The sequence below is a fragment of the Schistocerca piceifrons genome, chromosome 4 (assembly GCF_021461385.2).
Source record: "Schistocerca piceifrons isolate TAMUIC-IGC-003096 chromosome 4, iqSchPice1.1, whole genome shotgun sequence".
NCBI lineage: Eukaryota > Metazoa > Arthropoda > Insecta > Orthoptera > Acrididae > Schistocerca > Schistocerca piceifrons.
In genome coordinates this window covers 720,203,724-720,230,097 of record NC_060141.1, presented here as the reverse complement: position 1 = coordinate 720,230,097, position 26,374 = coordinate 720,203,724, and the positions used below count along the sequence as shown (strand labels likewise).

At 39.1% G+C, this 26,374-nt stretch overlaps 1 protein-coding gene across 2 annotated transcripts in view; it reads right to left on the bottom strand.

The window, feature by feature from the left end:
* The window catches only part of LOC124795123 (L-serine dehydratase/L-threonine deaminase-like), a 91,545-nt gene that overhangs the window by 41,980 nt on the left and 23,191 nt on the right, over positions 1-26,374 (bottom strand). For both annotated transcript variants that reach the window (XM_047258985.1, XM_047258986.1), the window contains exons 3-4: positions 20,070-20,237; positions 7,467-7,570 (exon numbers count right to left, since the gene is read on the bottom strand). In XM_047258985.1, the coding sequence (XP_047114941.1) occupies positions 7,467-7,570; positions 20,070-20,237 (272 nt within the window). The remainder of the gene's footprint in view (positions 1-7,466; positions 7,571-20,069; positions 20,238-26,374) is intronic.

Here is a 26,374-nt window from a genome sequence, read left to right as displayed (position 1 = left end):
TCATATACTTCACCCATTGCTCAGTACCTTACTAGGTACTAAAATTCCTCACAATGGCTAAACATCCTTAAGCATTGAATTCTAGAACTCCAAGTACAAAGGTAATACATCACTCACTCCTATAACATGAAGATGAAATGATGATTTTTCCTTTTACATTGGTATACCACTTTGCCCCTAGTAACATGTCTACTAGTAATTAACTTCTCATGGTCGGGTTTCACAGACATCTAGATTTATCTAAAGGACATAATATTCACGGTCAACTGTAGAAAGTATTTATTTTGCTATTGCGGTTTTGGCCTTTGGGCCATGTTCAAGTGGTGTAGCAAAATATTATGCTTCAGTACATCTCAGACTTTAAAATAAGTCCAACATGTGCTGAAGCAAAATCTTTTTGCAGCACTATTTGAAAATAGCCCAAAGGCCGAGCTGCAATAGCGAAATCAATAACTTTTACAGCCAATCATGAATATGATGTCCTCTCAAAAATGTCTACTAGTAGCCAAGAAATTACCAGCAACTGATATTTCACACACTTCCCCCTCCCCCAAGTCTGGTAGAGCATGTATCCAGCAACCTCTTACTTCAGTTTGAATTGCTTCATGAACTGTTTCTGCTATCTGTGACTACCTTGGCTCATCATTCTGAATTGATTTGTGTCCTGTCACATTACTTATCATGCCCATCAGTGTCATGTTTCAGAAATATGGCCATAGGTCTTAGGTGTTTCAACCTGGTTACTGATACCACTACCATAGCAACTCGCATTACTCCAACCTTCCCAATACAGACGTACTTACTTCTGTTTATCTCATAATAACTGTTACCATTCTTAAAAGAACACTTACCCTCAGTGCTATATCCTTCTGTCATTTAATGGACCAACTATATGGTGCGTAGTTAACTTTACTCCTTATCTTACTTGGAAACTGCAGAAACAGCATTAAGTCCATTTTCCTAAAATTTATATGGGATTGAAAATACTGTATATATTCTCTAGACTGAGAAAAGTAACACTATATTTTTTATATATTCACATCTTTTACAACAACACACATTGGTGTGGTCAATTTTTGTTGCATTCAATTGCAGTTTAAAATAAAAATTTGGGAAATAACTTATGTTGTCTCTCTACTAAATGAAAAACAATTGCAGAAAAAGAGATCTATTTTTATAGAAGATAGATATTTCATCATGAAAGCAGAAGGAGCTCAAAAATCTTTCACTCTAGGAAAATACTGCAAAAACACCTGACACTCAATATTTACACTCAAACCAGATTCAATACAAAGTAACACACAAAAAGTTTACTGCAGTAAGACAAATATACAAAAATATTATTTGAAACAACAGAAGGTGGAGGTTGAAATCTCAACAATATTATGAAAGGGATGCGCGCGTGCGCGCGCCCACACACACACACACACACACACACACACACACACACACACACACACACACACAAAAGTGAGCACATCTCAAGTGCACTTGACTACTATCTCCAGCCAGGATGCAACTGTGTCATGTCAAGTGCAAGTAGCAACCCACAGAGGGGTGGGGTGGGGTGGGGAAGGGGGAGAGAGGTCCAGAGCTGTCTGGCAGAGTATGCAGCGACCAGATGGCAGGATGAGGCTGCCTGGCCCAGTGTCGCGAGACTGTGTAAGAGGAAGAAGAAGGGAAAGGGGGGGCAGACGAGGAGCAGAAAGAAAGAGGAGCTCTGTGGGGGAAAAACTAGTGGGTGTGCACTAGAAAGTAGCACGCAATTGGAGGTGAGGGGACATGAGTTAGGAGGAGATGACAAGACAGAAGGGAAGGATGTGGGGATAGTAGGTTACCATAGGTTGAGGCTGGGATAATATCTGGAGCAGAGAATGTGTTGTAAGGATAATTGCCATTTGCACAGTTCAGAAAGGTGGGGAGGATTCAGATGGCCTGTGTTGTGAAGCAACCATGAAATCAAGCATGTTATGTTCAGCTGCACATTGTGCCATAGGGTGTTCCACTTTGTTCTTGGATACCGTTTGGTGGTGGCCATTCATCCTTGTGGACAGCTGGTTGGTCGTCAAACAAATATAAAAAGCTGTGCAATGATTGCAGCAGAGCTGCTATAAGACAAGGCTGACTTCACAAGTGGCCTGGCCTCTGATGGGGTAGGAAAAGCCTGTGACAGGACTCGAATCTAAGAAGTGCTGGGTGGGTGGACTGGGAAGGTCTTGCAGAGGTTTGGGTTTGGGAGTGGCCTAGGGATGGACAGGATGTTGTGGAAGTCGGGTTGGTGACTGAACACCACTTTAGGAGGAGTGGTGAGGAAGGTATCCCTCATTTCAGGCCATAATGATACATAATCAAAAGCCCTAATGAAGGAAGTGATCCAGCTGATCCAGTACAGGGTGCTCCTTTATAGCCTGTTCTTGGCAGTAGTGGAAAGACTAGTGGGAGGGGTGGGGGGGGGGTGGGGGACATTATGGTACTGGAAATCTGTTTGCGGACTAGGTCTTGTGAGACCTTCAGCATACTGGGAAAGGAAGTTGTTTTGACTGCAGATATGTTGTCCTCAGGACGCCAAGAGCAAAATGGAATATCCTGTGGCACAATTTGGAGCTGAACATAACATGCTTGATTTCAATGGCTGCTTCACAAACCAGGCCTCTGGATCCTCCCCTCCAACATCAGATTTCTGAAATGTGTAGATATTTTCTTGCGACATGTTGTCTGCTCCTGGAACCATCCACAACTCAACCTGTGGTAACCTACTGTTCCCACAACGTCCACCCAACAGTTCCTGGCCCCCCTCCCCTCCCCCCTGTCTATCACATCCTCCCAATTCATCCACTGGTCCTTCCCCTTTACTGTTCCTCTCTTTTCCTGCTTACTACTCCCCCCTCTCCTCCCCCTTCCCTGTCCCAAAGCCACAGCCTTCCGATGCTGTGCCTGGCGGCCCTATCCTGTCACATAGTCCCTGCATGCTTGACCAGGCAGCACCAACTCTTCTCTCAACACCAATACCTTGCTATCCCTCCCTCTTTCCTGCCTCACTCTGGGCTACTGATTCCACTTGACACAATACAGCGCATTATGGCTGGAGTGGTCAGAGATAGCAGTACTGTTTGTGAGAGATGTGCATGCTTGTATAAATGAGTGTTTTTCTTTCTGAAGAATACTTTGGCCGAAAGCCCAATGTGTAAGTCTTTTCGATGTTCATGGCATCTTTACGATGAGTGTCAATGTATCCTTTTCATAATATAAAAGATTATGAGAGATAAAAAAAAAAATCATCAGTCCACTACAGTACTGTGCCACTGTAGGAGATTTTCACAGAATCTACAGAAATTCTGTAGTACATATTCAACTATTTTCTTCACAACTTCCACCTCTTCACAGTCAATTGAATAACTCTAGAACGGTAACATGGAGAGCTGGGAAGCCTGGTGAGTTGAGGGTTCTGAGGTTTTTTTGAACCTGAATGAGTGATACACTAAGACATCAAACTCGTTGACAGTTAAAAGTCCCTTGTGTTTTGAATCATACTGAGATTCTGTGTTTGGTTATTTGGACCAGGAAATCATTTTTCTGGCACCTTTGTACATATGTTGCAGAACAAGTGAGGGGTAACATAATTAATTTATGATAATAGTAGTTACTGAGACTATATGATTAACACAATCAAATTTCATAACAATATAAACTGATGTACAACATTGATTGTAAATATAATAGAGGGCAAGCCAGGGGTAACACAATTAATTTATAGTTACAGTAGTTGTTAAGTGAGACTATGTGATCAGTACTATTAACGGAAATGATAATATTAAATTATATAATAGACAATTGTACAATTAATAATATAAATTGATAAACTGGGTTACTTATTATGATACTCCAGAAATTCAGAGACAGAGTAGAAGCAGTGTTCAAGCAAGAACTGTTTGAACTTTATCTCAAATGCATTTAATGTCAGTATATACTTTAAATAAGAATACATGAGTTATGCTATAACATAACTCCAGTGTAGTACACTCCTCTTTTGCATATATTTGTACTTACTGTGTTTAGATGTAGGTTAAGCTTTTGCCTAGTTCCCTACGTGTGTCAATTATAGTTACATTTGTAGAGTTTTCTTTTATAAAAATTAGTATTTCATATAAGGCAGAGGCAGTATTTTGAGACTTTTTAAAAGGGGTCTACAGGAATCCCTGCATTGAGCTTCCATCTTGACAATCTTTTTCTACATTGCAAAATCATATTTTATACAGTGGAGTTTCCCCATATAGTTACTCCATACATCAGTAGTGACTGTGTAATGCCATGATACAGCTTGTATTTTGAGTGAGAATCCTAACACACAGGCAAATGACCCAGTTTTTTTATTTCGATTGTTAAGGTGCATCTCCCACTTCAAATCCTTATACATATGTATGCCTAAAATTTCTGTGTAACTCACATTTGACACAATTATTCCTTTGATAGTGAAAACAATATTTTCATGATGGAGGTTTTGTGTGGTGTGAAAGTTAACTGTCACAATTTTTTCAGTATCAATGGTGAGCTTGTTGGTCCTGAACTAGCGTACTATACTATGCATAACTGAGTTCCAGTTTTCTACAGATTTTCCTCACTGTGTGATTTCAGTAGAATATAAGTCATCTGCAAAGAGTACTGTGGTTCCTTGATTTACTTTTACCAGCCAAGTCACTTACATAGAGCAGAAACAGGACAGGTCCCACAACTGACACTTAGGGGACTCCATATTTGATTTTTTGCTCATTGCTGTGAAAACTAGAAACTGTTTTTGTTTCACTGTCTTTGTGACAATTATTGTGGAATGACTGATTCACCTTTCAGATTGGCCTCTAATTCCACAATTACTTAGCTTATTCAAGAGAATGTCCTGATCAATAACATCAAAGGATTTACTAAGATCAAGAAATATTCCAAATACATGTTGTGTATCATCCACTGCTGTTAGTTTTTCATTTAAGAGAGACAAAAATTGCTGACTGGGTTGACTTTCCAGCTCTGAATCCATGTTGCAAGTCACTTAGCAGGATTCTTCATTTAAGAAGGCTGTTTATCTTTTAAGACACATTTTTCCATTATTTTGCTGAAGTCTGACAAAACTTAAACTGGTCGACAATTAGAAATTTCACATTTTCCACCCTTCTTCTACAGAAATATTACTTTTGCAGTTTTTAGTCAGCTTGTAAAAACATCACTTTCAAATGTATTTACTAGGTAAAAATCTAACTTTCTGTTACACAACAATGGTCTTCCCAAGAGATTCCTTGCCTAAAGGACTTTCTTGTAATAAATAGTCTTTGTACCAAATATCAAAATCCAAAAATGTGTGGGGGACTCAAATTTTGGTACTTGAAACTCAGCAGATGACTGAATGATTTTGGCATCATTCTCTTCTGGAACATACATGCAGTCACATTTCTTGACTCATTGTACGAAGTCCACAACCAATCAGTGCACGACAATATTGAATAATTGTGTGGTTGCAATTTTGCCCAGTACAACAGTCGTGAAAAAGGTACAGATTTTTCACTGTAGTAGATAGAGGTTCCCCCAAGTATTTCAACAACAGGCAAAGAACTTCAATGGCTCTTTTCTTTGCCCCATCTTCAGGATAAACAAAAGAGTTCAGATTTTTTGGTCTTTCAGTTGTTGACCTATAAATGACGTGTAGTAGGTATGTTGAATGAGAATTTTTGGAAACAGAAGATTCTATGTTAAGTCAAATATGAGACTGTAATTATGTTATAAGCATAATTCAGTCACATGCTCCATTTTCTGCCAAAACTTCTTTAAACTTCTTTTGTGAATTGTGGTACTCATTCAGCTACTTTTCTCATAGAGTGTACAGTGCAATGTCTCCACACTTGATAAGAGGAGCTCCTCACATTTCAGGTACCCATTAACTCACATCCGACTAAACTGCTGATCAAAGTTTTCACTATTTATTCAGGACTACTCTAAATTTTGAGAACATTTTTTTCAGATAATGGGGGATTTTGAATGTAATGAAGTATTTATATAAATTTATTTTTATTAATTAAAAAACAGTAAGTTGCTTATAACCAAAAAGGTTATTTTGCTTCTCTTTAAATTGATGTAAACATATCTACACAGGCTTCTGTGTACTGACAGAGCCTGCATGGAAGTCTTCTTTCATTGGTGGTCACACTACATATGAGAAGCACACATGCTGTTCCAAATACAAGAAAAGGTACATTAACTGCACTTCTTCATTAGTCTAGCATCAAATTACTTTGTCTTGGAAATTATTATGGCTGAGCTTAAAATTTATATCATGCTATTCAGTGAGCTGTTGCAGGAAAATATCTTGGTCATCTTTGATTTCAAACAAATTAATAATGCTGACCATGACCATGCACTTAATGCAGTGCAAATAGTTGGGACTTCTTTGGAATACTATCACCTCTCCCATTTTCATATTCTCAGCCATTTATCTTTGATGATCCGATAACATTAATCTATATTATTCACTGTTTTTTTCCCCCCTCTTTGGTGTACTTACAACCAGTACTCTCACTGGAACTTATGAGATATTTCTACAAACAATAAATTCTTGACTAAAGATCAGTCTTTGAAAGCTGGCAATAGTAAATACACATCCTTTGTTAAAATCAGTCAAATCTTCTGTACTACTTTCTGTAGCAGAAGCCACACATATCACTGACCTATATTGTTTCTGCAGTCACTGAAGCTTTCTATGGACTTCAAGACAAAGCATTCGACTAGCACAATTTCTACATGCATGGCGGCAAGTCCATTAATGCCATGAAATGCGCTTTGAAGAATTCTGGACTGATGTGATTTCTGCAATGAGTAATTGAAATATAAAATAAATTTTGGAACTAATATTGAATTGGTTTTCTTGACAACTATGTTTTTGAGAACTACTACTCCATCTCAAATTTTTAACGAAAGTGCTCTGCAGAGACTATATGTTAATTTTTTTTCTGAATCTATGAACAGTCATCATCTTTCCATGTACACAAATGAATCATCCATAGGTAGCCAATAAACAGAGTCATTCTGTAGCACAATTTGGAAAGTGATTTGTGAACTAATTAATGGCAAGGAAAGACATGTAACTCCTAGTTTCTTACGTTAATTTGTGAACAATGAAATGAGCACAATAAATGCATATGCAAACATCTTAGCTTGTCAGACTGACTAGAGCAATCCCAAGAACTATGAGAAAACAATGAGGCACAGTCTACAGGAGAAAAGTGTATAAAATCTGAGTATCTCCTTCATATCTGCAACATAACTACTTTTCATGGAAGTACAGCTCTTGTATTCTATCTAGATCTACAGTGACAATTTTCCTAGTTGTGCTACATGTTAATATTCGTAACAAGCATTTAACTTTAGTTACTATCATCATTTACATACTTTAAACACAAAGAAATATTACAAATTGTAGTAATTACCATATATCTGGGTGATCATATGGTGAAACATACACTGATCCCTTAATTTCATTCACTAATTCGAAAGCCTTGCGTTGGGCAGTATTAAAGTTATCACCATGACGCTGGAAAATAAAAAAGGAAGTGTGTTTAATATTATGAGCACCAGGAAATGGTGGGGGTGTTTGTATTCTCTGTACTACAGTGTTATTTTAAGACGACATAGCCTCAAAAAACATTACAATAATAAAAATTAGAGTATGGAAACAATACTCCCCATCTTTTTCTTCACCCATCCTCACAACAGGTAAGACATTATCAACCAAAGAGAAGTAAAGATGTGTTGAGAGGAAAAGAGACAATAAGTGAAATGAATTGTGCACTTTAGAATTAGCAGGGAAATGGAAAAGATTCCAAGAGGAAGGGAAGGATATAAAGAGTAATAATCTAGTCAGTAAATAACTACAAATACAATAATTTAAAAAATTGTATGTAATGTAACTCAAGTCTAGGAAAGCTGAAGGATTTAAGGATATATTAGAGTGCAAGTTCCAAAGTTTAGGGAGTGGTTGTATTAGGTGGGAGAACCTAACAGCTATTTCAGAACTTGTTCTCCATATTTGAAGGGTGGGCATTATCTTGTACTCTAATATGTCATTGATGTCCAATATCTTTGGAATCCATCCGTTTCAGAATCTTGAAGGCATATTCTGAGTCAGGACTGGTCCCTGAGCAGGATATATGACTGGGCTCCATCTAAATACATTTTAAAGAAGGGTTGACATAAAAAAAATTCGTGGAGATAGAATACAGAATACAAGTAATTTCTTATTAAATACCAAACATATCTTTACAAATGCAATTGGTCCTTGTACGACTGGGTGCAGTTATCATATGTTACAAAAAGCTGCTTGCAAAAATGTGATTCTTCAGGGGAGTCATATCTTGGGTTATATTGATCACAGAAATAAGTGGTCAACTGTTTTGGATAGCCCTCGGCCTAGTGACCATTTCTGTACCTATCGGAAGAACTGGCATACTGCACCTATCCTATAGTGCAGGATCAAAAATTAAATATTACACTTCATCCAGCCCAGGCAAACAGAGAAAATTGCTTGGTTCCTTTGAATTAGGTGTACTCTAGTGGACTTAATGTGATTTATAAAAGCACAATTTGTTCATGTCTGAATCCTGAGAAAACTCCAAAAACCATGATTTGTTGGGTACGCAAGTACAAATTGTCGGGATGGCCACTCCTGCAGTTTCTTTTCATGGGAGGTCGTCGAAAATGTTACCATATGTTCGTAAGATAATATTTGCATGAAGGGTCGAAACTTAATACGCCCAAAGAGGTACCGCAGTAATAATAATAATAATAATAATAATAATAATAAAGGGCTAAAAAGGTTCTTAATATTCCTGAAAAGAAAATGACAGCCAAAAATTGGGTAAAATATCTCAAATGACATTTTTACTCTTTTATGATATAAATCATAAACCAGACATTTTCAACGAGTTGCAGTCGATGAGAAAAGCATTGGGAAAAACGTAAAACAAACGGCTGTGTGTTAACATTACATTATGCTTACTTATTTGTCATTTATATAAATGAATCACAGCATATAAATAAACTGTCAAAACTTTACTAATTTATAGCAATCATTTTATATAGTTTTCACACCCTGCTGTAGCAGACAAAAAAAAGACGAACCACCAGGGTGCCCCTACTCTGGAGCAGAAGCAAGGAGGAGAGCAAGTCCCTCTTGAAAAGACTAACAGAAAATTGGGGAATCAGCTGCCTTATCCTCATTCCTCCTTTCCCACCAAAAATTTTGACATGAAAACATATTTCTGCTTTTTTAAGCTGAAAGAGAATAGCAGAGAGACAGTGCTGGTGGGAGATAGAGGAGACAGAACCAATAGAAGAGAAAGAGAGACGAAACAGAAAGGAGATTGAGAAGAGAAGGAGATATTAATGATCTTATCTTTGTGGGGGACCACAGTCATGTAGATTGTTTTGAAACAAAATTCTATCATTTAATTGTTAATCATGTATTTATTTTATATAATAATGATTTCAGCTTTATAGCCATTCTCAAGTCCATGTCGAAAGGTTAAAATATGTCTGACCTGCCTGTGACATGACATCACTGAAACAATGTATTTCTTGTCTTATAGAACAGTTGTAGTTTTCCATTGTGCACACTGTCAGCCATATGAATCTTTGATATGTACTCGTATCCTGCAATACAACAACTCATCTTATAAGATCAGAAATGACAACTAAGGGCAAGGTCAGATGCATTTTAAAATTTCACCATGAACTTGAGATTGGCTACAAAGCTGAAAGCATGACTATGTAAAACAAATGAACAATTAACAGTCAAGTGGCACTAATTTCTTTCTTTCTTTCTTTCTTTCTTTTTTTTCTTTCTTTCTTTTCTTTCTTTCTTTCTTTTTTTTTCTTTTTTTTCTTTTTTTCAAAAATGAAGAGATATTGATGGTCAGTGAGAGAGGGTGGCACATGCCTGAAAAGAGAAACAGTGGGAGGAAAAGAGAGAGAAGACAGTGTGGACAAAAACAAGAGATGACAGAACACCACACACTTGCTCTGGGGAGGAGGGTCTGGACCCTCCCAGACTGGTGAACTTTAACACGTAGGTATGGGAGAGGGCACATTTTGGACTGAAATTTCAAACACGTAGGTATAGGGGAAAAATAATTTGGATATACCAGAATTTTTGAGTTGCTGAGGTGATGAGGAGACAGTGGCTGTAGCAAAGAAAGACAAAAGGAGACCGGGTAAGTGAGAGAGGAGACAGTGGCGCTGTGATATACTGTAAATCAATGGGAGAAAAATGAGACAGAGACAGAGACAGATGGTGACAGTGACAGTGGGATACTGAGTATGAAAGCTTCACTACGAAGAGAGACTCAGCAAAAGTATTTGGGATATTGCATGTTAAAACAGTGGGAATATGTTCACATGCCAAAATTTTTGGTGAACAAGGCAGAATGATAGCTGAAGCAGCTGGTTCTCCACTTTTCTGCCTGTCTTTTAAAGAGGAACTTACTCATCTTATGTGCTTATCTACTGATTTATACTGTGGTATTATATGCTGCACGAGATACTGCTGGCAAAATCTGAATGAATTAATTGTCATTTGTGGTGCAATAGGTTGAATCAGACAATGCAATAGTATACATGCTTGGATCGCGAAGTCACCATTAACAGTACTAACTTCAGTTGCTTGTTGGATGCAGTGTTATCCTGTATTGTAGAACGTGTGAACATTCAACTTCCTGATTTTATGATGTGGTGGAGGACAATAATGTAAACATTACTTATCAGTAATACAATGTCTGCTAATGATTCATTTTCCGTACCCATTACTCCGATTTTACACGCTTTTGCTTTAGCTGTTTTTCTGACCTCAGAAATGAGAACTAATGAAGTTAATATTGTCTGTGAAATTTGTCTACTTAAGTTTTGGGCTTTAAAATATGTATCATTGTTTTTCTACGAAAGTGAGGAAAGACAGGCTTCCTAATAACAGAACTGATACTGAAAGTTAAATTTTTTGTCTCCAGTAGGTATTTTTTTTTGTTCCAAGCACATTTCTTTCCATTCACATTTCCGGTTTCCACACACATTTTCAGTTAGAATTAGAGCAGATTGTGCACTCTGCAAATTTAAATAACATATGTGCAATTTTCATTGTATTTAATTATAATAATTTCATAGAAAGAAAACAGTAGCACACCTGTGTGATGTACGCTTGCTAAGGTCATGCTCTAAATTTCACAATCGTTTTGCAGTGAAGTACTTCCAGCACTTTTATTACATCCCAGTGCAAGCACAAAACAATGCATTATTGGACAATGCTCTATTAACCAAAACGTTTCACTTCATGCCCTCTACTATTCCAGAAAACTAGTCACAGCTATTGTGATACATCTTGTATACTGTTCTGTTACAATCAAAATTATTTGGAATGTAGTAAAACAAAAAATAGCCATGAACCTTACCTCCAGTTTCCAACTGCGGCTTTAGAGGAATGAACACACCAGATTAACCATGAAGGAGCATGCAAAGATTAAATACAGGGTGATTATAATTAAACTTTCAAACTGCTATATAAATAACACCACTGGTCAGGATGACATCAAAATGCAACGGAATATTATCGGAGAAAGAGGAAAACGTATGGCAGAAGAAAAATAAATAGTTACAAAATGTAGCAATAGATGGCACTGTAAGCATAATAATTTAATAGTGGTCGACTACAAATGAATCATATCGTTGTATTTAATTATAATAATTTCATAGAAAGAAAACAGTAGCACACCTGTGTGATGTACCCTTGCTAAGGTCATGCTCTAAATTTCACAATCGTTTTGCAGTGAAGTACTTCCAGCACTTTTATTACATCCCAGTGCAAGCACAAGCTGTATGTTTGACAATAAACAAACTGTACTACTAAGTGTGCATGTGTGTACTGGTGTGATACTGTTAGTTACATAAGCCAATCCACTACGGCAAGGTCATATCACATTGGATGGCAAAGATTGATTTTTTAATTGTCCCGAGGCCAAAAACCGCATAAAAAGCATCAATCAAAATCAAATTGGATTATTAATTACTGTGTGACTTGTGCCAAACATGTTCAATACGCTGTCCACCGTTTTCTGCAACATGTTGAAATCGAGGAACAGCATGTGCTATCTTGCATAAAAATGATCCCATTCACACACATCCATGCCATTGGAGAGCTGGAATGACGTGGTTGTGCAAAAGACTCTCATGGCACTTACCAGTGATGGTACAGGTAACATGAACGGAAGCACCTGTCTCTTTGAAAAAATATGGCCCTATGATAAACGATGCCATAAACCCGCACCACACAGTGACTTTTCAGGATGAAGTGGTACTGGTTGATTTGCGTGTGGTTTGTAGGTTGCCCAAATTCGACAATTCTGTGTAATGACATATCCTATCAGATGGAAGTGGACTTCGTCTGTCAAAATCTTCCATGGCCAGTCATTATCCACTTCCATGCAAGCAAGAAATTCTAAAGCAAAAGTTTCTCTTGCTGGTAGGACAACAGGAAGCAACTCGTACACATGGGTAATTTTGAATGGATACAAAGAAAGATGTTTCATAGGATTTTAGACACTGTGCTCACAGGTATATCCAACGTTCAGGCAATTCTCTGTGCACTACACATTTGCATACCACCACTCATCTCCTCCTGCATTGCTGTGGCCAATGCTTCCACTGATGCAAATTAATTCGTTTCCTCCCTCTACAAGGTTGGACACCAAAAGAATCTGCCTTTTCGAATTTCTAAATCATTTTCTCCAGACCCACGGCAGTCATCGGACCAACACCTTTTTCCAGACCCTTCAGTGTCCAGAATTTCTGCAGAGCAAAGTGCGCACAAGTCATCATTCTTGTAATACAGCTTTACATGCAGAGCGTAACCCTGCATTGAGACAGTCATGGCGAAGTCGCAGATGCAAAAGTAGGAAAACCTGTGTACCCGGCGTGTTTATACCAACTTCAATTGGTCATGACAGGTGTTTTCATTTACGTGTTCTGACACATACAGCGCCATCTACTGATAAATTTTCACACTATTTTTCTTCTTCTGCCATGTTTTCCCCCTTCTCCGATTATATTCCGTTGCAATTTGACGTCATTCTGACCAGTGGTGTTATTTCTACAGTGGTTTCAATATTTAACTTTAATTATAATCACCCTGTATACTGAAAAAGAATATTAGCACTGTGATGCTTTCATGCAGTACGAGACTGAAAGAATAGTAATAAATTAGTTTGAAAATTAGTGACGAAAACAGTTATCAGCCGCCCAAGACCACCACAACTATGGAACTGGATGATAGCTCAACCAAAACATAAATGGCAAGGGAGAAAACAGATATGACTGGCAAATTTACTTGCTCAGCTTCAGATGCTACCAATAACTAATTACTGTAAAATGAACATATGCTCCATTTAACTTTATTTTTAAGGTAGTTTAATTTACTTTCACTCCACTTTAAAACAAAAGGATAAATGTTATACTGATTTGTAAAATGACAAAATGCCTTGTGTCAGTAATGCTGCAATATGGAGTGTTCTGCTCCCACTCATTCCCTGGTATGCCCACGTATTTCTGTAAATAGACGCCAGTGCACTCTCGTGTAAATCGCCATTATTTATGCAACAGGTACATATTATATTCTACTTGCTTATAACACTATCAATGGCGCTTTGCAAGCTTTTCTTTTAGGAAATGTTTTATCTAAAATCTTCACTGTTTCATATTGAGTTTTCAAGTTAGGAACCAGATTGTCAATAATATACACACATCAAAAAAAGTTTTGCATCACTTCCGTTCCGAGCGTTCCGGAATCTGTACCGGAAATTGGAATAGAGATCAAAATAAAAATCATTGCTGCCTTTTTATTCCTCAACATTGCATGTTGTACCACCGTACAGCGGGGCCTTCAGAGGTGGTGGTCCAAATTTCTGTACACACCGGTACCTCTAATACCCAGTAGCATGACCTCTTCCATTGATGCATGCCTGTATTTGTCATGGCATACTATCCACAAGTTCATGTAGGCACTGTTGCTCCAGATTTTCCCCCTCCTGAACCACAATTTGGCGTAGATCCCTTAGAGTGTTTGGTGGGTCATGTCGTCCATAAACAGCCCTTTTCAGTCTACCCCAGGCATGTTCGATAGGGGTCATGTCTGGAGAACATGCTGGCCACTCTAGTTGAACGATTTCGTTATCCTGAAGGAAGTAATTCACAAGATGTGCACGATGGGGATGCGAATTGTCATCCATGAAGACGAATGCCTCAGCAATATGCTGCCGATTTGGTTGCACTATCAGTCAGAGGATGGCATTCATGTATCGTAGAGTAGTTACAGCTCCTTCCATGACCACCAGCGGTATACGTCGGCCCACATAATGTCACTCCAAAACAGCAGGGAACCTCCACCTTGCTGCACTGTCTAAGGTGTTCAGCCTGACTGGGCTGCCTCCAAACATGTCTCCGATGATTTTCTGGTTGAAGGCATATGCGACACTCATCGGTGAAGAGAATGTGATGCCAATCCTGAGCAGTCCTTTCAGCATTTTGTTGGGCCCATCTGTACCATGCCATAGTGTCGTGGTTGCAAAGACAGACCCTGCCATGGATGTCGAGAGTGAAGTTGCGCATCATGCAGCCTATTACACACAGTTTGAGTCGTAACACAATGTCCTGTGGCTGCACAAAAAGCATTATTCAACATGGTGGTATTGCTGTCAGAGTTCCTCCGAGCCTTAATCCGTAGGTAGCGGTCATCCACTGCAGTAGTAGCCCTTAGGCGGCCTGAGCAAGGCATGTCATCGCCAGTTCCTGTCTCTCTATATCTCCTCCATGTCTGAATAACATCACTTTGGTTCACTCCGAGATGCCTGGGCACTTCCCTTGTTGAGAGCCCTTCCTGGCACAGAGTAACAATGCAGATGCCATCAAAGCACGGTACTCATTGTCTATGCATGGCTGAACTACAGACAACATGAGCCTTGTACCTCCTTCCTGGTGGAATGAATGGAACTGATTGGCTGTTGGACCCCCTCCGTCTAACAGGTGCTGCTCACGCGTGATTGTTTACATCCTTGGGCAGGTTTAGTGACATCTCTGAACAGTCAAAGGGACTGTGCCTGTGGTGCAATAACCACAGTCAATATCTATCTTCAGGAGTTCTGGGAACTGGGGTGATGCAGAACTTTTTTGATGTGTGTATATTTACTTTGAATAAATCTGTTCCTCATTTCATCATGAAATGATTTCCTCTTCTTAGTGCACACTCTCTGAAATTCAGGATTGATATTAACTGTACTAACAACTCTGGATCAGGTGGAATAGCGTCTCAATTTTCGTAAAGATATTTTAAGACATTTAATAAGCTCTGAGTGTCTTTTGTCTGCAAAACGTGGTCTAGAGGCTAGCGTTGTTGCCTCTGGATCATGGGCTCCCAGGTTCGATTCCCAGTTGGCTTGGGGATTTTCTCTGCCCAAGGACTGCATGCCTGTGTCGTCATCATAATCATCATCATCATCATCATCATCATCATCATCCATAACAGTGACTAGATTGGACTGTGCAAAAAGTTGGACTGCGAAAAATTCGGACTTTGTACAGGTGCTGATGGCTGTGCAGTTGAGTGCTCCACAAACCAATCATCATCATCAGAGTGTCTTACCTCAACATCGAGGTAGTATTTTGAGTTTTAGTAATTTGCTTCTCTAGTCAACTGATGCCAACAACTGTTGCTAAATACAAGGGGTGGTTGAAAAGTTTCTAGCCTGAGATAATTACCGTAATGTCTTACACAAACAATACCACTTACTTTTATGGTGACCCTTTGTGGTTATGCAAGTCAAATTTTGCAGCTCCAGCTTCATTAGTTTTGCCACTAGAATGTGTTGTATACTGTAGTGTAAGCAAAATGGCAAATATTGAGAGAATCAAGAACCATGCTGTGATCGAATATCTTCATTTGAAAGGAATGACACCCAAGGGAACTGCGGAGGACACGGGGAATACACTTAAGGACAGTGAACCATCTTATGCAACAGTGAAAAACTGGGTGTCCGACTTCAAACATGGAAGAGCGTGTGTGGAAGATGCACCAAGAGGCGAAAGGCCTGCCATTGTTGCCACTAATGAAACAGTGACTGCAATTCACAACACAATTTTGGAGGATAGTCAAATAATGTTGCAGCACATTGAAACCACATTTGGAATCTGCCATGGGCGTGCTCATGACATTGTTGTGGATATTTTGGGAATGCAGAAAGTTTCATCTAGGTGGGTCCCAAAAGACTTGAATGCAGATCAGAGATGGGAGCGTGTGCAGTGTTGTGACGGAATCATCTGCCAATTTGAAGTGGATGAAAATGGTTTTCTTGAAACGTACATAACAATGGACGAAACATGGGTTTACTACTTTGATCCTGCGACAAAAAAAATAGTCAAACCAATGGAAACATCTTTCATCCCCTACCCCAAAAAAACACCAGGTGCAAAGATCAGCCAGTAAGGTGGTGGCATTGGTCTTCTAGGATGCAGAAGGTGTAATTTTGGTGGATTACTTGCAAAAGGATGTAACTATCAATGCATCCTACAACTGAATCCCCCTGTGCCATTTGAGAGAAGAGATAAAGAAAAAACGGCGCAGAAAATTGGGGCGTGGAGTTCTTTTGCATTACGACAATGCACTGGTGCACAAAGCCCTCGCAACACTGGAAACTCTGCCTGACTGCGGGAACAAATTGTTATGTTGTCCGCCATATTCTCCAGATTTGGCTCCATAAGACTTTTCTCTTTTCCCAAACCTACAAAAAGACCTCAAAAGAAGATGATTTGACAACGATGATGCAGTAACTGATGATGTGAATGCTTGGTTGGGCTCAAAATCAAAGACCTTTCATTTGAATGGTTTGCAGAAATTATCCGAGTGTGCCCGCAAGTGAATTAGTGCACACGGGTATTGTATTGAAAAGTAAATTGGTATTATGAAATTTCTGTCATTATTATTTGTTAGGCTAGAAACTTTTTGACCCCCCCCCCCCCCCCCCTTAGATGCCATGATTAAACACCTAAATGATATCTCATAATCCTAAACACTGCATACCACAGAAAATGTTTCTGCTGACAAATTTAACTTACTGGCAGTTTTAACAGCAATGGCAAGCTAATTCAAGTGAGCTGCAATTGGTATTGCAGTGTCAACTTAAGCATTCCAATGGGTATCACACATGAAATATAAAGATCTTCCAACACACTGTTTCAGAATTTCCTAGAGTTCTAGACCGCTACTGAACTGGTTGTAAAAAACGTTGAATCCCTTCGAATAAAGTACCTGCTTCATGGCAATGCTCAGCTGCTTGTATTCCACATAAGCCTACAATAAGCACATGGAGAAACATTTTACAAGAGCATTTCACTGAAGAAAATGTGTTTGAGCTCCTTTACACGACCCTCATATGTTATTTCTGCTATCATAACCTTGTCCACGGCATCCACTAATAGGAACTGAGTGTTTCACAAGTGTTGATTGAATTAAATGTGCAATAGCTATTCTCATTTCCTGATTACAATCTATGTATTCCAAAAACCATTCATTTATTTCATATTTATCAGTTTCCTTATAGAAGTAAATATAATGCAAGATGACTGTTGTTTGCTCAGTATGATTTGAATCAGAAACTGCAGCAACAGTAACTGAATAATACTTCTTGTTTTCTCTTTGTTCCAAGATGGCACCACTGACACAATGGGGACAACTAGAAATAAATTCATTCTGAGTATCACATGACAGATAATGTACACGTGGTAAATTCTTTCCAGATTCTTTTTGGGCTCTAACTTTGCTAATATGTTGCAACACAGTAAGTACAAGAGTTCAAATATTCAGAGGAAATTTCCATTATTTGGATCTGTAATTTTCAGAGCTGAATCTCTGAATGCCAATCCTCTATGACCAAGAAATTTTGCCACATCAATTAATATGAGACCTCCAATGCAAGTTGGTATTTACAGACGAAAAAAGAGCGTTACCTCTACACTACAGAGCATCAACATACTTCTTTCATTTCCTTTCATTTCTTCATTTTCATGATTCTTCTAGGACAAGTTTTTACAAATAGAAATACTTTGTTTTATGTTTACTCTTCAATGCAAAATAGAAAGTATACTCATTTTTCATGTAAATCACCTTCTGATGGAATCAGAAATGCCCTACTCCCGAATGTTGTTGGTGAACTTACCAAATTAGTACGACATTTTACAGCTGCTGATGTTCAAATCTGTTGGGGAAATTTTCTAATAGGATTTCCAACAACCTTCACAGAAAGCACTTTTTTGACTCCATCACAATGTGCTTTAGTGCACAATATCAAAAGAAAATATAGTGCAATCAAAATTAAAAATGAAATAAAACTGTTGGCAGCTGGGCTATATAACTCATAAAATGGAAATGAAAAAAAAAAATGGTTATGCTGGTGCTGTGGTAATGTTCTTTTATTTATTACAATCCACAGAATTTATACTACAGTAGCAGCCTGGTATTTGCCAACTTGGCTCCATGGCGGATCCAAATTTTTGATAGACTTGGGCCCCCCCGTGACTTTGTTTGGGACTGGATTGAGCGTTTATTGGTAGGGAGAAAGCAATATGTTATCTTGTATCAAGAGTCATCCACAGATGTAGAAATAACTTCAAGCATATCTCAGAGAAGGGTGTTGGGGGCCCGTCAAGTTTATGTTGTGCAGCCTGGGGCAAATAAAGGTGGCCTGGACAGCTGGCTACATTAATGGAGGAGAAAATGACCTACAGTTACTTCCAACAGGATGGAGCAACTGCCCATAGAACCAGCTGAACCTTGGAGGACCTTTACACAATCTTCACGCCTGACAGAATTGTTAGCAGTGGCCAGTCTGGTCACAGCCTTAGATGGCCACCTGGGTCACCTGATCTGTCAGAGTGCGATTACTTTGTGTAGGGAGCCCTCAAGCTCTCATAGTCTTCAAGAACTGGAGCAGAACATTTCTGGATGAGACTGTAGCAGTTCCAGCAGTCCAGTTTTGATCCGCCTTCAGCAACTTGCTGACCAGGGCCCAAAAGTGCCAAGAGATGAATGCTGGCCACTTTCGACACCTGCTATAGTCAGATTAGTAGTGTATTTCCTTTCCTCTGCTGTTTTTTTTTTTGTACCCTAGAGCTCTGTTCTTGTGACCACTTTTATTTGCTTCACCTTGTACATCTGGCAGTTAGTTTTGATAATAGACTCAGACTTATTGCAGCTGATGAAGTTAAATACAATGAAGTGCTATCTCAAAAAAGCTACACAAATATCCGGTCTAGGCTCGACAAGATTTCAAATTGGGCAAATTTTAAATGTTCAGAAATGTAAAGTTGTGCACTTCACAAAATGAATATATTGTATGAAATCACCTACAAACATCTGTTGGTCTGTCATCATTTTGTATAGTTGGAAACTTGATTCACAGGGTAGGGTGCACTGTGGCAAGCAATGAGACATACGGAGCTGCAGCACATTGCTAATTTCAATGCAGGGTCTTGGAGAAAATTACATTTGCAACATTTACTGGAGTCTTGACTGTAAAGGAATGAGAATAAATCGAGATATGTAAAATGATTCATTTCGAGCATCGGGTTATAATCAGAGATTGGACAGTGACAATGGAACCAATGTTTTAAAAATATTGGCTTGACACCAAAACCACAATGCTAACTACTTACAGGCGTCGCCCCCCCCTCCCCCCCACCTTCTTGCCAAGTACGATTTACATCACAACATACATCCTCCACCACCCTGTACCTAGGGGCACTTACGGCATAAGCCAAATGAAATATGGAGCCTTGAAAGATAAGGAGGGAATTTATTACTGTATTTCATCCACAAATTATAGGAAGCATGACTGAAAGTTTTGCAACTACTGTAGAACTGTTACTATAAAGTACCTGATTGAAATTTGAGGGAAATCAATTAGGATTACTGGAGCACAGAAAGAAATACTGTCTATATTACTCACAATGACTGTGGCACCTTTCTCCTGGATTCTTGAAATCATTCTCTGGGTGGTTGTTTGTGGAACCACAACGGTGCAGGGTACTGAGAGCAGTCGGGCAGCTTCTGCTGTAGCCAGGCCAGCATTTCCTCCTGAACAGCTGAGCAGATGGGTGCACCCATTCTCCACTGCCTGTAAAATAGGGATGATACAACACACATATCGTAATTAAAACTTTAAGTTTTTCTAAATCATTAGTGTCAATATTTCCAAATTCTGGAAATGAATAGAGCTAGCATATGGTGCAATACAGTATAATATCTGGCAGCCTACGTAAAATAATCTGTTTGGATTTGTAATTTGATTCATATAGTGCAACATTCATTCTGTATTATCAAACAAAACAGTTGAATGTTTCGCTCTATTAAAACAGTTATTTACCAATACAAAATATTTGTACATCTATTAAACGTACTGTGGGGTCAGAAGTAGGCATCTGAGTTAGGTGTGTGAATGCTTCTATATCAACAGCAGCTTTATTTGTTAGTGCAGAAGCTCTCGGAGACAGGAAGTTATTAACGAGACACTACATAAAAATTAGTATTACAGATTTCCTTTGAGTCCACTGATAACTATAACAAAATACAGGCATATTATACAATGAAGTATGAAATGAAGGACTAGCCCCAGATTAGCTTGTTGCAACCATTGGCTTGCAGATGAGATGTCTCTGGAATAAATTGAGCAGAACACAATAATTTACAACTAGCTATTACCCAACCACACTTTGCTGTGGCTCGGTCTTTTTAAATGAAAAAGAAAGAAACGATAACTCACTCGTTTCTAATATGTATGGGAACTGGATATATATGCCCTAACCTCCTTCTCTCCCTGTCTGTGTCCATCTATCGCTCATAAATTCAGATTCTGTAGCAGTATTCTAATCATAAACCAACAACCCATAAATACAACTTCCATGGGACACAGCATCTCCGAGGCAGTGACGAAGTGGGGATTATCCTATACAACTATTTCACACGTGTACCGTCAATATCAGGAATCCGGTAAAACATCAAATCTCCGATATTGCTGTGGCCGGAAAAAGATTCTGGCAGAACAGGACCAACAATGACTGAAGAGAACCATTCAATGTGACAGAAGTGCAACCCTTCTGCAAATTGCTGCAGATTTCAATGCTGAGTCATCAACAAGTGTCAGCGCGCTAACCATTCAACGAAAATATCATCAATATGGGCTTTTGTAGCCGAAGGCCCACTTATGTACCGTGGATGACTGCATGACACAAAGCTTTACGTCTCGCCTGTGCCTGGCAACACTGACATTGGACTGTTGATGGCTGGAAACAAGTTGCCTGGTCGGATGAGTCACATTTTGAATTTTACAGAGCGATTGAACATGTATGAGTATGGAGACAACCTCACGAATCCACTGACGCTGCATGTCAGCAGGGGATTGTTGAAGCTGGTGGACACTCTGTAATGGTGTCAGGTGTGTGTAGTTGGAGTGATATGGGACCCTGATACGTCTACATACGACTGACAGGTGATACATATGTAAGCATCCAGTCTGATCACCTGCATCTATCCATATCCATTGTGTATTCCGATACATGTGCGCAATTCCAGCAGGACAATGCGACACCCCACACGTCCAGACTTGCAACAGAGCTACTCCAGGAATACTCTTCTGGGTTTAAAAACTTCTGCTGGCCACCAAACTCCCCATACATGAACATTACTGAGCAATCTGGGATGTCTTGCAACATGCTGTTCAGAAGAGACCTCTCCTCCCACCTCTCTGTACTCTTATGGATTTATGGACAGCCCAGCAGGATTCTTTGGTGTCAGTTCCTTCCACCACTACTTCAAACATTTATTACACTAGCGTGTAAAAATCTGAAGTAAATTGGAAAGATACATTTTTGAGATATTTTGGTAAGAATGTTTTCCCTTTGTATATTATTTACATATATTTATATATTATATGTATTACAAATACACATATATTAATGAATTAGGACCTAAAAATATGCCTGTGTTAGAATTGAATATTGTATCAAAACTGCAAAGCAATCGGTGAAGTTCTATTGGTGATTATGGATTTCGAACAAACCCAGCATTTGCATTTCTATAAAATTTCCCCTTTTTATTACATGTAAATTGCATATATACCAGATGATGTTCCAGTAGGTGTGTAAAAAACACACACTTTACACTTTACACTTTACACTTTAGTATTCAAATGCAATGTTGTGTCAGAATTTCAAAGCAGTCCATGAGGAACTTTTGGAGATTTGAGAAACTAATATGTACATTTGTACGTGAACAGAACACACAGACATTCCTGATCACAGTTCTCTGAAAGTTTTTGACAAACTGCTTTGAGATTTTGAAATAATGTTCCATTTGTATTCACACATTTTTTAAATATATGCAATACATAAATTTATATAAATTTAACAACAGGGAACTGTTGCAGAAAAAAATAAATCTCAGAAAGTCTCTCTCTCTCTCTCTCTCTCTCTCTCTCTCTCTCTCTCTCTAAGATATGTCAGGCCTAGTATTAGTACTGATATATGGCAGACATCCCACAAGTTCTTGACATGACACTTTAACTGTGTTGCCCTGCTCATTCCAAACCTTTACCCTACCTTCCATCGGTGTTCGAACAGCAGTACAGGCAAACGTATGAAAGCATTTCAGCATATCTGCAATATAACCTTTCTGGTCAAGTTTTAAACTATCTTCCTCCCATTTCCTAGTTATACGAGGGTTGGAACTTAAATTGTGCTAATTATTTATTCACAACTGATACAAAAGTGTTACCGGTACATGTCTGCACCTGTTACTGTCCTTCAAAGTAGTCACCAGCATTGTGTAGAACCCGTTGCCAGCGATGTGGAAGGCGTAGTATACCGTTAGCAGAGCCTGTTCTGTTGATGGTGCGAATGGAGCAATTTACTGCCTGTCAAATCTCTGGAACAATTCTGAAGCAAATGCCATGAAGTGGTTCCTTCATCTTTAGAATCAAATCAAAGTCACAAGGACTTAAGTCTGGGGTGTATGGTGGATGCTACAGTACTTCCCAGTCCCATTGACCAAACAGAGCAGCCACAGCTCATGCTGTTTGCGCCCGTGCATTGTTGTACAAAATGATGGGTGGATTGTGCAGAAAGTGTTGCTGCTTCTTTCGCAAAGCTGGTCACAGGTGACGCTCCAAAAACAAACAGTACTACGACTTAAGTCATTGTGACTTTGATTTGATTCCACAGATGAAGGAACAACTTCGTGGCATTCGCTTCAGAACTGTTCCAGAGATTCGACAGGCAGTAGACAGTTCCATTCGCACCATCAACAGAACAGGCTCTGCTAACGGTATACTATGCCTTCCACATCGCTGGCAACAGGTTCTACACAATGCTAGTGACTACTTTGAAGGACAGTAACAGGTGCAAACATGTAACTCTTTTGTATCAGTTGTGAATAAATAGTTACCACTATGTAAGTTCCAACCCTCATACACATACATAGACAGGACTTGGTTCTCCTACCAGATCTTCAACTTCAAAATGCTCAGATAATCCCTGTTAAAATTTTATTTCATCACATGGAATTATGAGGTATTGATACATCGAAAATCGAGATATCACAATAACCAAATTCGAGAAACCGATACACAAAAATTTGCTGTATAGAAATTCAACATACAGATTATATTTCAAAACTTGAAATCCCAAAATCAGACAGATCGATTTCATAATTTAACTACACAAGATACAGTATACCAATATCTCCTGTCCATGTATCTGCATTTTGAAATTAAGTGCATCGGTATATCTAATTACAATGCATAGGAATTTAGGCCCCCCATGAACCATGGACCTTGCCGTTGGTGGGGAGGCTTGCGTGCCTCAGCGATACAGATGGCCATACCGTAGGTGCAACCACAACGGAGGGGTATCTGTTGAGAGGCCAGACAAACATGTGGTTCCTGAAGAGGGGCAGCAGCCTTTTCAGTAGTTGCAGGCGCAACAGTCTGGATGATTGACTGATCTGGCCTTGTAACATTAACCAAAACGGCCTTGCTGTGCTGGTACTGCGAACGGCTGAAAGCAAGGGGAAACTACAGCCGTAATTTTTCCCGAGGACATGCAGTTTTACTGTATGATTAAATGATGATGGCGTCCTCTTGGGTAAAATATTCCGGAGGTAAAATAGTCACCCATTCGGATCTCCGGGCGGGGACTATCCAAGAGGACGTCGTTATCAGGAGAAAGAAAACTGGCATTCTACGGATCGGAGCGTGGAATGTCAGATCCCTTAATCGGGCAGGTAGGTTAGAAAATTTAAAAAGGGAAATGGATAGGTTAAAGTTAGATATAGTGGGAATTAGTGAAGTTCGGTAGCAGGAGGAACAAGACTTTTGGTCATGTGATTACAGGGTTATAAATACAAAATCAAATAGGGGTAATGCAGGAGTAGGTTTAATAATGAATAAAAAAATAGGAGTGCGGGTTAGCTACTACAAACAGCATAGTGAACGCATTATTGTGGCCAAGATAGACACAAAGCCCATGTCTACTACAGTAGTACAAGTTTATATGCAAACTAGCTCTGCAGATGATGAAGAAATTGATGAAACGTATGACGAGATAAAAGAAATTATTCAGGTAGTGAAGGGAGACGAAAATTTAATAGTCATGGTGACTGGAATTCATCAGTAGGAAAAAGGAGAGAAGGAAACATAGTAGGTGAATATGGATTAGGGGGAAGAAATGAAAGAGAAAGCCACCTTGTAGAATTTTGCACAGAGCATAACTTAATCATAGCTAACACTTGGTTCAAGAATCATGAAAGAAGGTTGTATACCTGGAAGAATCCTGGAGATACTAAAAGGTATCAGATAGATTACATATAATGGTAAGACAGAGATTTAGGAACCAGGTTTTAAATTGTAAGACATTTCCAGGGGCAGATGTGGATCCTGACCACAATCTATTGGTTATGAGCTGCAGATTGAAACTGAAGAAACTGCAAAAAGGCGGGAATTTAAGGAGATGGGACCTGGATAAACTGAAAGAACCAGAGGTTGTACAGAGTTTCAGAGAGAGCATAAGGGAACAATTGACAGGAATGGGGGAAAGAAATACAGTAGAAGAAGAATGGGTAGCTCTGAGGGATGAAGTAGTGAAGGCAGCAGAGGATCAAGTAAGTAAAAAGACGAGGGCTAATAGAAATCCTTGGGTAACAGAAGAAATATTGAATTTAATTGATGAAAGGAGAAAATATAAAAATGCAGTAAATGAAGCAGGCAAAAAGGAATACAAACGTCTCAAAAATGAGATCGACAGGAAGTGGCTAAGCAGGGATGGCTAGAGGACAAATGTAAGGATGTAGAGGCTTGTCTCCCTAGGGGTAAGATAGATACTGCCTACAGGAAAATTAAAGAGACCTTTGGAGAGAAGAGAACCACTTGTATGAATATCAAGAGCTCAGATGGCAACCCAGTTCTAAGCAAAGAAGGGAAGGCAGAAAGGTAGAAGGAGTATATAGAGGGTTTATACAAGGGCAATGTACTTGAGGACAATATTATGGAAATGGAAGAGGATGTAGATGAAGATGAAATGGGAGATAAGATACTGCGTGAAGAGTTTGACAAAGCACTGAAAGACCTGAGTCGAAACAAGGCCCCGAGAGTAGACAACATTCCATTAGAACTACTGATGGCCTTGGGAGAGCCAGTCATGACAAAACTCTACCATCTGGTGAGCAAGATGTAGGAGACAGGCGAAATACCCACAGACTTCAAGAAGAATATAATAATTCCAATCCCAAAGAAAGCAGGTGTTGACAGATGTGAAAATTACCGAACTATCAGTTTAATAAGTTACAGCTGCAAAATACTAATGCGAATTCTTTACAGACGAATGGAAAAACTGGTAGAAGCGGACCTCGGGGAAGATCAGTTTGGATTCCGTAGAAATGTTGGAACACGTGAGGCAATACTAACCTTACGACTTATCTTAGAAGAAAGATTAAGAAAAGGCAAACCTACGTTTCTAGCATTTGTAGACTTAGAGAAAGCTTTTGACAATGTTAACTGGAATACTCTCTTTCAAATTCTGAAGGTGGCAGGGGTAAAATACAGGGAGCGAAAGGCTATTTACAATTTGTACAGAAACCAGATGGCAGTTAAAAGAGTCGAGGGGCATGAAAGGGAAGCAGTGGTTGGGAAAGGAGTGAGACAGGGTTGTAGCCTCTCCCCGATGTTATTCAGTCTGTATATTGAGCAAGCAGTAAAGGAAACAA